General features: G+C 41.7%; 1 protein-coding gene across 1 annotated transcript; it reads left to right on the top strand.

The window, feature by feature from the left end:
- The first annotated feature begins 307 nt into the window (after positions 1-307).
- Positions 308-12,259, top strand: LOC144719457 (mitogen-activated protein kinase 1). Its single transcript, XM_078595384.1, has 9 exons — positions 308-465; positions 5,941-6,123; positions 6,846-7,035; positions 7,740-7,856; positions 7,978-8,092; positions 8,490-8,621; positions 8,915-9,024; positions 9,740-9,891; positions 10,497-12,259. Exons 1-8 carry the CDS (start codon positions 344-346, stop codon positions 9,857-9,859), a joined length of 1,089 nt encoding a protein of 362 aa, XP_078451510.1. The 5' UTR covers positions 308-343; the 3' UTR covers positions 9,860-9,891; positions 10,497-12,259.
- Positions 12,260-14,128: the final 1,869 nt, after the last annotated feature.

The following is a 14,128-nucleotide window of genomic DNA, read 5'->3' on the forward strand; positions in this document are numbered from 1 at the left end:
AAGAATAAAATAAAAAAATATTTATTATTTTATTATTTCCATTCTACGTAGAATGGAAATAATAAAAGAAAATGTTTTATTATTATTTTATTATTTCCATTCTACGTGACTTTACCGAAAGGAATGTAAATAATAAAGTAATACATTTTATTATTATTTTATTATTTCCATTCTACGTGACTTTACCGAAAGAACCAAGAAGAAGAGGAGGAGCCCAACCGGCGAGAAGGGCGTATGCCCGCCCCCCCTGTCAATCAAGCCGCTGCAGTGGCTCCGCGTCACGTGAGGCGCGGCGGACCAATAGCGCGAGGGCTGCGCAGCGCGAGCCCAGGGGCCCCCCAAGATGGCGACGCCAACGCAAGGAGCCGCGCAGCAGCCCGAGGTGGTGAAGGGTCAGGTCTTCGACGTGGGCCCCCGCTACACGAGCCTCAGTTACATCGGCGAGGGCGCCTACGGCATGGTCTGGTGAGCGAGCCGGCGCGATGGTGGGAGCGTCGCGTTGTCGAGGCGGCGAGGGGGTAAGCGGGGTGGTGGTGGTGGTGTGGTGAGAAGCTGGGGCGGCCTTCATTTTCTCTCGGCTCACCAACCGCCCCCCCCCGCCGCTCACCCCCCCCGCTCACCCCTCCCGCTCACCCCCCCGCTCACTCCCCCGCTCCACCCCCGCTCACCCCCCGCTCACCCCCCCCCCCCCGCTCACCCCCCCCCCCGCTCACCCCCCCCCCCGCTCTCACCCCTCCCGCTCACCCCCCCCGCTCACCACCACCCCCCGCTCACCACCCCCCGCTCACCCCCCCCCCCCGCTCACCCCCCCCCCCCGCTCACCCCCCCCCTCCCGCTCACCCCCCCCCTCCCGCTCACCCCCCCCCCCGCTCACCCCCCCCCCCCGCTCACCCCCCCCCCCGCTCACCCCCCCCCCCCGCTTTCACCCCCCCCGTTCACCCCCCCCCCGCTCACCCCCCCCCGCTCACACCCCCCCCCGCTCACACCCCCCCCCGCTCACACCCCCCCCCCCGCTCACCACCCCTCACCCCCCCCGCTCACCACCCCTCACCCCCCCCCGCTCACCACCCCTCACCCCCCCCCCCCCGCTCACCACCCCTCACCCCCCCCGCTCACCACCCCTCACCCCCCCCCCCCCGCTCACCACCCCTCACCCCCCCTCACCTCCCCGCTCACCCTCCCGCTCATCCCCCTCACCCCCCCGCTCACCCCCCTCACCCCCCCCGCTCACCCCCCCCGTCTCTATGGGAGCGATTCGAATGCGTAGTCCTCGTAGGCGCGCGCTGATTGGTCGCGACGCGCACGGTGGCCCGTGCGGCTCGGGCCAATTGGGGGGGGGGGGTGTGTGGTAGAGAAGCCGCGCTCAGTCGGCGGTGGCCGCGGCCGTGCGCGCCGCGCGGAATGCGATGGCCGAGAGTCTCGGGCTACGCCTTAGCGGGGAGCGGGGGGGGGTGTTCACGACTCGGTGGTTCTCCCACGCTTTCCACGTGCACTCGCATTTTCGTCGTTGCTGTTAATCGTTCGTCGTTGTTGTTGTTGGGAAAGTGTTTGAGTGGGTAGGCGGTGATTGCTTTCGAAAGCAGTTGTTGTTTTTGTCATCGTGGAAATGCGAGGAGACACGCCCTGCGGTGGTTGGCCCATTGAGATGCAAACAGCGGCTACCATTGAGAACGTCGTGAGCGGGGTGAGGAGTAGGAGGGGGGTGAGGAGGAGGAGGAGGCTTTTGCTGTTACCGACGAATTATTTCTACGTTGGGGGTTGACGCGCGCCTCTGCGGGCGAACAGCCTCGGGGCCGACCGAGCCGAGTTTTTTTTCTTCCCTTCGATGATGATTAGGCAGGCAGGCGGGGCGGTGTGGAAAAATTAAACGTAAAGTCGCCGTCCTGTTAACCCCCCCCCCCCCGTCGTTGCACTCTGGCGGGTTACATCATTATTGCCTTTCGTCTTCCAATGCGATGGCTTTGCAGCGTCGTCACCTGCGGTGGCACGCTTTTGACCTCGGATAGGAAAACGCCCTTTCTGCACGAAGCTTTCTTGGCTTTCGTGCCTGCAGGAATTCATATTCTTTGGGTCTTTCGGTAAAGTCACGTGTAGATAGGTTCGAAGAAAATGTAAGAAAAGAACTACGACGTTTCGATCGCTACACAAGCGGTCGTCATCAGGATGACGACCGCCTGTGTTATGTCATCTTACCCTGAAGCTGCACCCATCTCAGACCTTGTTTCATTAGCTTTCTCTCTCTCTCACCTGAAGACGGTCGCTTGTGTTGCGATCGAAACGTCGTGATCTATTAATTTTCTATCTACGTGGCTTTATACCGAAAGACCCAATGAATATAACCTCCTTCACAAGGTGTTTCGCTGGAAGACGAGATGGATTTTTGTTGTTGTTGACGTCTTTCACGCGGCACGCACTGGAACGATGGCCCAGTAGCATAAGTATTTGGGATGACGAGAGTTTGAGGTAGGTTGTGGGAAATAGGCCCTTAACGCTGGTGGAGGGCGCAGTGCTTAACGGAAATCAACTACTTACTGTCTGCTTGTTTGTCAGGAAGGTGCACGTTTTGGAATTTCAATAAACGTTTCAAGAAAATGAAAGATGAGCTCATGATCATTTCCAATAAATGAGCTGTGTGGCATTAAAATGGAGTACCCAGAAAATGAATTCGCACGTGCAAAGGGAGTAGCGACAGCTCTGCCCATCTCACCTACAACAGAGGGTCCTGGTGGTCACCCATCCAGGTTCAACAATGCTGAGCTTGCAAAACCTGATGAGGTTGGACACACGTAGTGGTTTTGTTGCAGGCAAAGGCTTTGCTATGTGAGTGCATATATGGGTTTACATTTTATAGGTAGGCCCTACAGCCCTCTTTCAAAGGCAACGATTTCTGATATTTTGGGTGAGGTCAAGCTTTGGTTTATTGAATATAGCTAATGCTTAAGTGAGTCAAGTTATTTGGATGGTGTTAGGTTCAATAGACGTATATGCATAAACATTAAGTATATATTGTCTGCTATTACATGGATCAGAAATATGGACACTAACAAATAAACTACAACGATATCGGAAAAGTGTGCCAAAAAGCATGATGAAGTGTAAGTTCAGAATGGCATTGAGAGTCAGGAACGCATGAATAAACAAACGCAAACCAGATATATCAAATGCAATTTTTATAAACATCAATTGTTAAGACGTGGGCTTCCGAGAGCGCATCTCCCATATGGGATGATGGAATGGAAGCCATCGGTGAAGGTATGCCTTAGAGGATGACCACCATAGAAATGGAACAGAGACCAACTTATATGCAATAACTAGATTAATTGTTGAGTTGCGAGACCATGAAGGAGGGTTGCAGTGTGGGGAGGCCTTCGGCCAGCAGTGGATAGATTGTGGTTCATGATGATGCTAATCCAGCTCTCGGATTCCAAAAAATAATCCTCGTTTGTGCAGCTTAGTCCCGGTGTGATACTTGATTCACATCTGTACATTGTTACTAGCCACATTGTGAGCGCTATATTTTAAAATGTCGCAGGGCTGAAATCCGTGGCCACCTTTGACATGCTGCACACACCGGTGCACTTGTACACTGATTTCCATTGCAGTAATACATGTCTGTAACTGATATGTGAGGCAGCAGATTCGCATCCATAAATTATAGCTATTGCAAAATTATGCAGCATAAACAGCTGAAGCGTTTTTTTTTAAACGGATGATCAGTGTTAATGGAATTAATGTAGTTACCAGTAAACTTTGGTGAAATTTAACATGCTTAATGCTGCTTAAAATGTGTAATGGGGAACGTCCATTCTTCCTTGTGAATTCATTTCAGACGGCATTGGGCCAGGATTGAGACACTGGTGAATTTGCACCATTTTGCATTGAATTTGTGTGATGTTTCATTGCATGGGGTGTTTTATTTAGATTTCTGGCACCACATTTATAAAATGACTGACATTTTAAACATTTTATTTAGGAAACGCTAGCTTAAATGTAATATAAAACAAAGAAATATGTGTTCCAATAAAAGCCACATTGCTTTTAAATAACATAATTTTTCGTACTTGGTCTATGTGAGATGGTCAGCCACCGATGGTTTATTTAATCTCATTAATGAGTTGCAACTTAATTACACGTGAATAAGTAAAGCATTGTCACTATGCACCATAAGAGACGATTAGCATTATTTACGAATCACGTATGCAGGAGTGTGATAATTGGAAACTCCAACCTTGGAAATCAGCTTTTCTTTCATAGAAGCCTTTTCATTAGGATTTTGAGCTATTTCTAGAGCAGTTTGCCTGTGGGAGAAAACGTTCCAGAGAACTCAACATGTATGTTGAACTTCTTTCGCACGGTACATAGCCAACTGTGCTAATCCGCGGTGCACATCAGGGGAGAAAATGTACGCCTGCAGATGGCTTTCCAAAAACATTCTGTCTATAAAACCACCAATGAGTGTCTTGTTGTGTTCTCGGTAGGTGTCGCACAACAGCGTGTCCCCAGCATCAGTATCGGGACCAATTGTTTACTTAGAATTACTGCAAACACGTGATTACAGTGAGCCGCTATGGACACCACAATGTCCCGAGACAAATTAATTGTGTTCATTGCATTGTATAACTTAGCCGTATTGTTGATAAAGTTGTCCTCGTTTGTGTAATTCTGACTTCCCTCCACACACATGTTTACATTCAGATCGGTGATAGTGCTTTTTAATTGTAAACCAGACTGTATTTTCACCACTAATATAACCGTCAATGGACATTGCATGTTAACATTTGTGAAAAGGACTACGTTTTCTGTAGTTACATTCAGAGGCATGTACCTATTAGAAATTATGCAGTGCAGGTACAATGAAACTGACTCGTGATGTACTATTGTTCGAACATGGGCCCTTCTTGAAGCATTCCACTGTATGTTTTACTTCACCTGCACAGGGATGGTATGAAACCGTGCACCTGGTAGAGCAATCTCGTACTTTTATGTGCAAGCTATGTGTGTACAGCAGAATGTAATGTCTTTGTGTTTGTACACCATACTAAGTTTGCCCCTTATCCGTCAAACGGAAGTTTGTTTGTGTCGCCACAATGTTTGCAGTAAGCAATATAGCCAGCAAGGAATCATGCTTGTGGTTTTGCATTTTTTTCTTATTGCTTGGTAAAGCAAAACGCATAAAGTCGAGTACTTAAGAAGAAAGTACTGTATATTAATACTGTGCTTATGTGCCTATGATATATGTGTTGGAATAAAACAATTCTGAATCTACAGAACATTGGTTAATCAAGCTAACACAAATATTACTTCTGCCCTGTCAGCTACTTAGTGAATGGGCATTTTTAGAAATTTAATGTAAAAATATGCCAATTGGCCTCATCAGAGAAATCAGACTTTTGATAACCAGAAGTCTGCAAGTAATTTTATCTCCAGTTGTCTACATGTTTAAATTTTGTACAAGAGTATGGTTCAGATGTAATCAAAAATGTTTATCCTTCAAAAATTATATCCGTAATTAAACACCGTACTGTATATACAGAGACAGTACAATATATAAATTACCTATACCGTGCCTGTTTATGTAGATACTGGAGCTGTAATGGGAAAGTATTTTTTTCATTGACGAGCTGCCTGTTAATCCCTTTTTTATTGTTTTGCTGAATTCAGTCCTTTTCAGTGTTTCGTAGATGCTGCTTGGTGCATACTAGTGAGGGGGTAAAGAGCTGATTTACATGTAACAACGTTGATTAAGTTGTTAAGCATTGTGTAATGATGTAGGTTCCAGCCACAGCACAAAAGGCAAGAAATGGGAAGTGGGAAATGTATTCAAAGCACATTGATGTGAAACAATGTTTATCTTGTGGACCACCTGTTCCTCCCTGCTTCTATATTAGTCTTCACTGGAGAGCTGTAGTAATTTGAAATTGTTTTATATTTGTTTTTCAGTGCTGCCTTCGACAATGTAAAGCTGGTTCGAGTGGCCATCAAGAAGATCAGCCCTTTTGAGCACCAGACATATTGCCAACGTACCTTGCGCGAGATAAAAATTCTGCTGAGATTTAAGCACGAGAATATCATCGGCATCAACGACATCCTTCGGGCATCGACTATTGATCAAATGAAAGATGTGTATCCTTTATCATACTAAAAAGGGTGTTTGTAGTTCACTTACCTTTTTGTTTATTATAAGTTGTCTTATAGATTTCACGCAATCTCTGTTCACACGAACACAGAATATTGATATTTGTACTACCCAAAAGCAGTGTATCAAGGAAAGGTTACATTGTGGAAATTTACCAAAATATCTCCTATTTTATTGCAGATTAAATAATTGAACACATTTTGCATACGCTTCATTGTTATAGCACAGGGCCTTCACAGATAGTTCTGTCTTGTACAGACGAGTATCATTTGCAGTGGTTTCAGAGTAGGAGGTGATGTTGCATTGTTGCTTTACCCAATTTGGCGATTTGCGAGTGCTCTTCAAATTTGGACCGAGATGCAGACACAATTGGCCGACTCTTTTTCAAATAATGTTAAGGCGACATTAACAGTCGCTGTGAAGCAGACGATACATTTTTCTAATACACCTGCAGTATTAGCCAAGACAAGCGTTGGGCTTGAACCACGTTTGCAAAAAGCAGAAACCCGTTAGCTCTCAGCTATGTCATCATGGTTGGTTACAATATGAATGTAGGGACCCCTTGCTAGTCTTTGATTATTACACATTTACCGTCACTATTGGCCACACCTAAAATTAGCAGAGAATGAAAATGTATAATTTTTTTGAGTGAAATAATAATTGCAATTTTTAAATGCATTCAAATAATATTCCTTAACCCATTGTCCAGCTACATAGTTCAAGATCTGATGGAAACGGACCTCTACAAACTTTTAAAGGGGCAGCAGCTCAGCAATGACCACATCTGTTACTTCCTCTACCAGATCCTGCGTGGCCTCAAATACATCCATTCAGCTAATGTTTTGCACCGTGACCTGAAGCCATCCAACCTTCTCCTCAACACCACCTGTGACCTCAAAGTAAAATGCTTTTTTTTTATCGTTTTTATTATTGAACTGGGTATACTAACTAGTAACTCTGGATACAGAATCAGAATGTCACAATATTTATACTGGAGGAATCCAATGAGCTATAAAGTTATTTTTCACATGTCCAGTAGGGTTGGGTAAGAACATTACATCAAAAAAACTATAGAGAAACATGATAGTGCAAAGTACAATAAAGGTTAACAAATCGCACAAATTTACAAATAAAACAAAAACATTCCCATCATACCGTGCAAAGCCCACTGAGGTGTTATCTTATTTTTCAGAAGCGACTTGGCTACAAATGAAAGCTCAGCAAAGTGTCTTATCATTTGGACATTTAAAGCAGCAAAATAATAAAGATTTGGGTGAACGTAAAATGTCCCAAGTTAACAGGGGTGTTACTGTTGACCTCCCCTAGCAGTGAGGTGATTGATAAAACAAAACTACTATTTTTAATACATGTAATGTTATGCATGTCTTGTGTACTTAAGAATCGATAGTGATGATTTAATGCATTGTTATAACCCAACTAAAACGGGTGGGACTTTTGTGAAACAGATCATTTTCATATTAGGTCTTGTGTGATGAATCAAAATAGCTGGATGTGATCTGCTGTGGAGTGAGTAGATAGAACATTTCAGATTATTGTATTGAAATGTGTAATATTTATGCCAAAATGTTTTTTTCTCCTTCAGATCTGTGATTTTGGCTTGGCTCGAGTAGCAGACCCAGACCATGACCATACAGGTTTCTTGACCGAATATGTGGCCACGCGTTGGTACCGTGCTCCTGAAATAATGCTGAACTCCAAAGTAAGTAGTTCACAATTCAATTATTTACACAGCGAATGTTGCGTTCAACAGCTAATTTGTATACTTAAACCTTTTTTTTGTATTAATGTTGACTTCTGTTTTTTATTGTTGTTTATTTTAGGGATATACAAAATCCATCGACATCTGGTCCGTGGGCTGCATCTTGGCAGAAATGTTGTCCAACAGACCTTTGTTCCCTGGGAAGCATTATCTCGACCAGCTCAACCACATCCTAGGTAACGATGTGTTATGGAGAATGTGTGTCACAAAATAAATCCTGCTTTTAAATGTTTACTTCATTAAAGGTTCTACAATGAGCTCATTTGTTTTTATTAGCTGAACGTTTTTTCCCCTCTTTTTGCCTGTCCTAAACTAGACTTAACATGTTTTTTTTAATCATGCATCTTTGGACTTGTATTAACCTCCTACAGTACAAAACCACAAGATGTTTGTTTTTTTATTGCCTTGGTTTCAATGTTTCACATTTGTCGGCTATTGCTGGTGTCATGCCTATACTTGCATTTAACAGATGAGAGTATTCTTTCTGAATGTAACGGAATATAATTTGTATTAAGATCAAAATTATTAGAGCGAAAAGCTAACCTTTTATTTCTTTTGGACATTTTGTTGCAGGAATCCTCGGTTCACCTTCTCAAGAGGACCTGGACTGCATCATCAACATGAAGGCCAGGAATTACCTGCAGTCTCTCCCTCCGAAAGCCAAAGTGCCTTGGAACAGGCTCTTTCCGAAAGCGGATTCCAAGGGTAAGTTATGCATGTTGTTGAACTTCTTTCACGCACCGTACGTAGCCAGCCGTGCTAATTGATGTTATTTCTGTTTCCACATCGCAACTTGCGCTTTTGAACATTTGATGTGGTTGAAGGTAATTCTTTTTTAACAAAAATTTGCTGTGAAATATTTACTTTGCTGTTCCACAACCCTAATGTGGCCCAAATATAAAATCAAACAACACATTCCTATATTAATGGTAAATGAAACTGTCTTTTATATGTTTATGAACCAATTTTGAGGTTTTTAGTGAATGTTTCTTTTTCAGCTTTGGATCTGCTGGACAAGATGCTCACCTTCAACCCCCATAGGCGCATCACCGTGGAAGAGGCCTTGGCTCATCCGTATCTGGAGCAGTACTATGACCCTTCTGATGAGGTTAGAAGTTTAAGTCTATGCTACATACAGCTTGCTAGTTACAAAAGGAAGAAAACCATACATGTGCATGGATTCTATAATGCTTTCCAACGTGCACGTGTCCTCCAAAATATGTATTAGTGATGAAGTTAATTTTAAATGCGCAGAGCAAGATGACGCCATGAGATGTCATATGTAATTATGTCATCGGAAGGGGAGGCTAACTTTATTTGAGATGGTTCTGTAAATCAATAGAAACACAACTTTATACCTTGATTTACATTGGGACATCTTGAACAGTTATTGTGCCACCCTGTTGCGGACGAGCCAGACAGCGCTATACCGTTATTGCTCTGAATCTTGGTTGGAGAGTGTTAATAAAAATAAAAGCAACATCTCATACATTTAATATTTTGTGAACTGTTGTACTTGGTATCTATTGTAAATTATCGAAGCTAATCACATTTTTGTTATCTATTACACTTATCTATGTCGCCCTTTTAAAATGTTCCTTGTGGCCTAATTTATTTATGCAGCAATACTTATGTAAACTCTTTACATTTATTTTCGATAAGGTAATATTGATGGAATTTATAGGTAGAGGGAAATGTATTTAATCAAAGAAATTAACTTATTTAACCACTTGTTCGGTTGTGTCTATGCATGAGAAAATGTCATGAATTATATTACAGATAACAACATGGCCTATTCTTCTGACAAATTGCTTTCCCTACAGCCTGTAGCAGAGGAGCCGTTCAGATTTGACATGGAACTGGATGATCTCCCCAAGGAGCGGCTCAAAGAGATGATCTTTGAGGAAACTGCACGCTTCCAGCCAGGATTTCAGCAGGCGTGATCCTCTCTGCCACCCCTGCCTGCTTTGCTCTTGTGTGTGCTACAGATTTATTGTTCTTATATATATTAAGATATTACTAAGACGTTTTAGTACATTTAAATGTAACGTTTTGCAGTGAAATGTGGAAAACATGCTCAAAGGTCGATACAAAGTAGATTGAGCTGCTGTTGCAACACTGTCATATTTTTCTTCATTTAGACTCGTGAATCTACAACAATGATATATACTGGATGCTTTAATTCCAAGGTGTTTTTTAAGGCTATTTGTGAAGGGTAATGCTGATAATCACCTGCCTGGCTCCCTATATTCCTGAAAAAAACGCCTTTTACCAGCCGACATATATATATTTGTATATAACTGACATTTTCTGGTCTTTTGCACATTATTAGATGAGAGTGTATGTACTTTTAAGTAGGACTTTACTATTGTGGAATATTAACTTTTTTGTCCCAAAATAGCAAAGTGGAGTCTCCATATGAATGGCATTTTCGAAAATGATAAATTAGTCCAATACTATTCAGCTGGGGATATTTGAGATATGTATCCAATGTATATGGTTAAAACAGTTTGTGATTTAGCAAATTTTCATAAATTCCTTTGTCTTGATGAGGTTATCCCCCTGTTTTTCTTCCGACAGATGCGTCTGGTGCCTGACGACTCCAGATACAGCTGAAAAAACATGTACACCGCCTAACAAAGATATTTAATGTCCTGCCTGGTGTCTGCAATTTGTGAGGCCATCCCACAGTTTCTCACAAGAGACCAGATTCATCCTACTCTTACACAAAAAGGGATTCAGCAAAAAAAAAAATCTGTTTTAACCTGTAAACTTTGGGTTGTTGGGCTGTTTGTGCTGGGTTTTTGTGAGCAAGACACAATTTCCTCCCCCCCCCCCCCCCCCCCATGTTAACTTGTCCTTTTATTTTTTGTGAGCTTGTTTTTTTGTATAAAGTGGCTTTTGTATTTGCTTGGTGCAGAACTTGTTACATTTGGTATTTCGTGTGAAAAAAAAATATGGATGAATTTGTTTCCTACAAGTTGCGGATGTGTTCACATTTTGTGCCAGACTTGAGTCTTGGCATATAATGGCTTTTGTTTGCCAATACATATTTTAGGACTGGTTCAGACTGTCATTTTCGTAGTGTTTGCAAAGCCATTTGAATTCCTGTAATGTAGGATGGCCTTCATTATTACACTTGATTGTTGTGATTTTAGCAGACAAGCTTGTCAAAAATGTTATTTAGGGAGCTTTGCTTTAGATGCAGGTTAAATCTGGTTAATAGGCCTGTATGAAATATTGTGTTTAAATGTACATTAACTGATTTGGGTAAGCCTTGGATGAACTTTTATTATTATTGATGTTATATTATTTTATTGTTAACGTTGTTGCAATGAAAACCCACTGTTAAAACTAAAAAAACTGTAAAATTTGGTAAATATTAGGTTAACCAAAATGTTTAAACCAACTATAGTGTTCCCTTTTAATACTGCTAAATAAAGTAATTGATTTGGGAAGATGCTGTTGGAAGAAATTAAGCACTTGTACTTTTGAACATTGAAAGTTATGTTTTCCATAATTATTTAAAAAGTTAACAGTTGTCCATTGTTTTCAAGAATGAATACTTAACTTCACTCAGTGTTCCTTATGCAGGTGTACCCCTTTCCCATACACAAATTAAAATACTATGCCAATGCATATGCGCCATTCACATGGTATGTATGCCACACCATTTACCAAGTGTTTCAGTTAGGTACTGTACTGCACAATTTGAAGAACTGTCACAATATGGTGTAATGAAGTGGGTCAAATGTGTTTAATTTGTCTATGCTTTTTTGGTTTTTGAAACTATAATATAGTGGCCATTCACTTATAAATTTGTGCTCTATTGCTGGTGTGTTAAGCAAGTACATAATCTTGATCCGTTGTGTAAAACATTGAAGACATGATTCTTAAACATGCATACATTTGTTTCACATGAATATGTACCTAAAGCAACCGAGGTTATTCTAAATTATAATTGGTGTTTAGTGCAGGCTGCTAACATTGGAACAAACGGTTTTTCATTACTCATGAGATCATAACGTTTTAATTAACACAACATTACATTTGGTGTTTGCCTTATTCATTGTGCTTGTGTTTTTGTGTTGTCACAGCTGGCACCATTACAGTGACGTATTGTACGCTTTTTCGATTAAACATTTGAATTGATAAAGAGATTACTTTTATGGATTATGAATAAGCTTTGTCTAGGCTAGGTACAAGATATAATGTGATAACTATCAACTTCAGCAAAAAATAAGCGAAAAGATTAATCCAGGACAATAGTGTGCTTTACATTGTACTTTTTGATGAATTCTGTCTATGTGTATAAAGTAAGCATTAAACCACAAGATAACGTATCGCTTTTGTTTTTGAGTTTCAATTTTTAAGTGTCCCTATTCAGCGCTGTTCCAGGTGGGTTATTTGGAGAACTGGTTATACATTCAAGTTGAAATAACATGCTTTTACATTGTTCATGGCTGTTCCCCCCCCCCCCAGGATCCTTATTTAAACAAATAAAAACCATTTTAGATGAATTTATTGTGTCCAGCATGGTAAAAATGTTACAGCATAATAGTTTAACATTTTTTATGACGCAACGTTTTTGAGCTTTTAGGCATTGGACTGTGAGCATGCACCCATGTCTACTGCGACTGCCATTTGAAGTTTTTTGTGTTTTTATTGTCCTGACGGCCTCGTGGAATGGCCTTGAAAAGTGATTGAAGATTCGATATCATTTGTAAAAGCCTAATGTGCATCTAAATCTTGTTTACATAACCGTTCTAACCTTGTATGTCAGACTGTTAACCACAACTTCAGTATTGAAAACCAAGGTAACTGTTTAGCGATGTTAATGGTGATGCAGAAATAATAACGTTTGCTGTTGTCTTGCTAATATAGGATATTGGGCATTGCAACAGTAGATGGGAGCAGGTGATATATGGACAGGCCTGGGTTATTTAAGAATGTAAAACAGTTGTGGGAAGACGATCAGGATATTTTTCTCACTGCAGTGTGTATAAACTAAATCCATGTTTAAACCTAAAGGACCATGTCAACGTATGAATGTAGTACAGCGTACTCTGCCTTAACCTAGAAAGTTGATGTCTGTGGTGACGCAAAGTCTTTGACTTGTGTATATGGCAATGCTTTTGCTCTAACTGTATATGTCCAGCCCATTGAAGCTGGCTTGGATATAGGTCTGTGATTTGCATGCAGTATAAATAAACTCTGTTAAAAGCCACTTTTGTTGCATATTTGAATCATACTAGCCGCTTTGTTGTTGGAACAGATACTGTAGTTAAATGACATGTTGAGACACTGGCCAGGACAATATTGTGGTTTACCCCGTACCTTTTCGTCTGTTTCACAACGAATAAACTTTAGCAACGGTAATAACTCCAAACAACAATATCCGTTGGGGAAGCAATAATAAACGCCGGCATATCTATTACATTCATTCAGGATGTAATGGATTTTTATTACCGTTTCTATTAGATATTTCCCTGTCCCTTGCCTCCACAACTGAAATCCCCATACTTGACATAAAATATGTTTTCACTCATGTTTAAAGCCATGTCTAGAGAGTGTTTAAAAGTCCACAAGTGACAAACCGTATGGCGGCAGTGAACTCAAGACGCATATTTCGCCTCTGTTTAATGAGTAAAAGCACGTGCTTGCTCATTGCGAACCATTGAGGACGCGGTGTTTGTGAGCGCCCAGTTTCTGGAGTTGTGATGGTTGTCAGGATGAGAGTACGAATTTATGGCGCTGTTGATTCACTGAAGGCCTTCCGAGACTGTTGGTCTATCGCCACTGACAGAATCGCTTTACGTTGCTGAAGGTCTCAATTTTTTTGTTTACATTAACTCTAAATCCTAAGATGCATTTATTTACACTGAATCAGCCAAACTAAAAGACAAGATTCGAAGAGTATCTGGAGATAGGTCCCATGACGTGCTGGACGGCTGCTCTTTTATAAATCATCTTGCGTGACGTTTAGTTACATCTGGTGAAAATACACAGGTTCAACACAGAACTAAAGCGAGGATTTGCAAATAAAATATGCAAATTCTATTTTCCTTCACGAGCTAAACAGCCTCAACGGAATGGCTTCTAATGGGTATCAGTGCGTGCAATTGGAACACTTGTCTTTAGGAACAGTCTGAACCGGCCTGGGAACTGGGAATGCCAAGTTCAGCCTCAATCTCATCCAGCATGGAACTTTG

This window comes from Lampetra planeri, chromosome 6 (assembly GCF_965212315.1).
Source record: "Lampetra planeri chromosome 6, kcLamPlan1.2.h2, whole genome shotgun sequence".
Classification (NCBI taxonomy): domain Eukaryota; kingdom Metazoa; phylum Chordata; class Hyperoartia; order Petromyzontiformes; family Petromyzontidae; genus Lampetra; species Lampetra planeri.

Excerpts from the sequence above, each read along its gene's own strand:
- LOC144719457 (XM_078595384.1), top strand. The coding sequence starts at position 344 with ATGGCGACGCCAACGCAAGGAGCCGCGCAGCAGCCCGAGGTGGTGAAG. Across the intron at positions 7,857-7,977 it reads AAATAATGCTGAACTCCAAA|GGATATACAAAATCCATCGA; the intron begins GTAAGTAGTTCA and ends TGTTTATTTTAG. Across the intron at positions 8,622-8,914 it reads TCCGAAAGCGGATTCCAAGG|CTTTGGATCTGCTGGACAAG; the intron begins GTAAGTTATGCA and ends TTTCTTTTTCAG.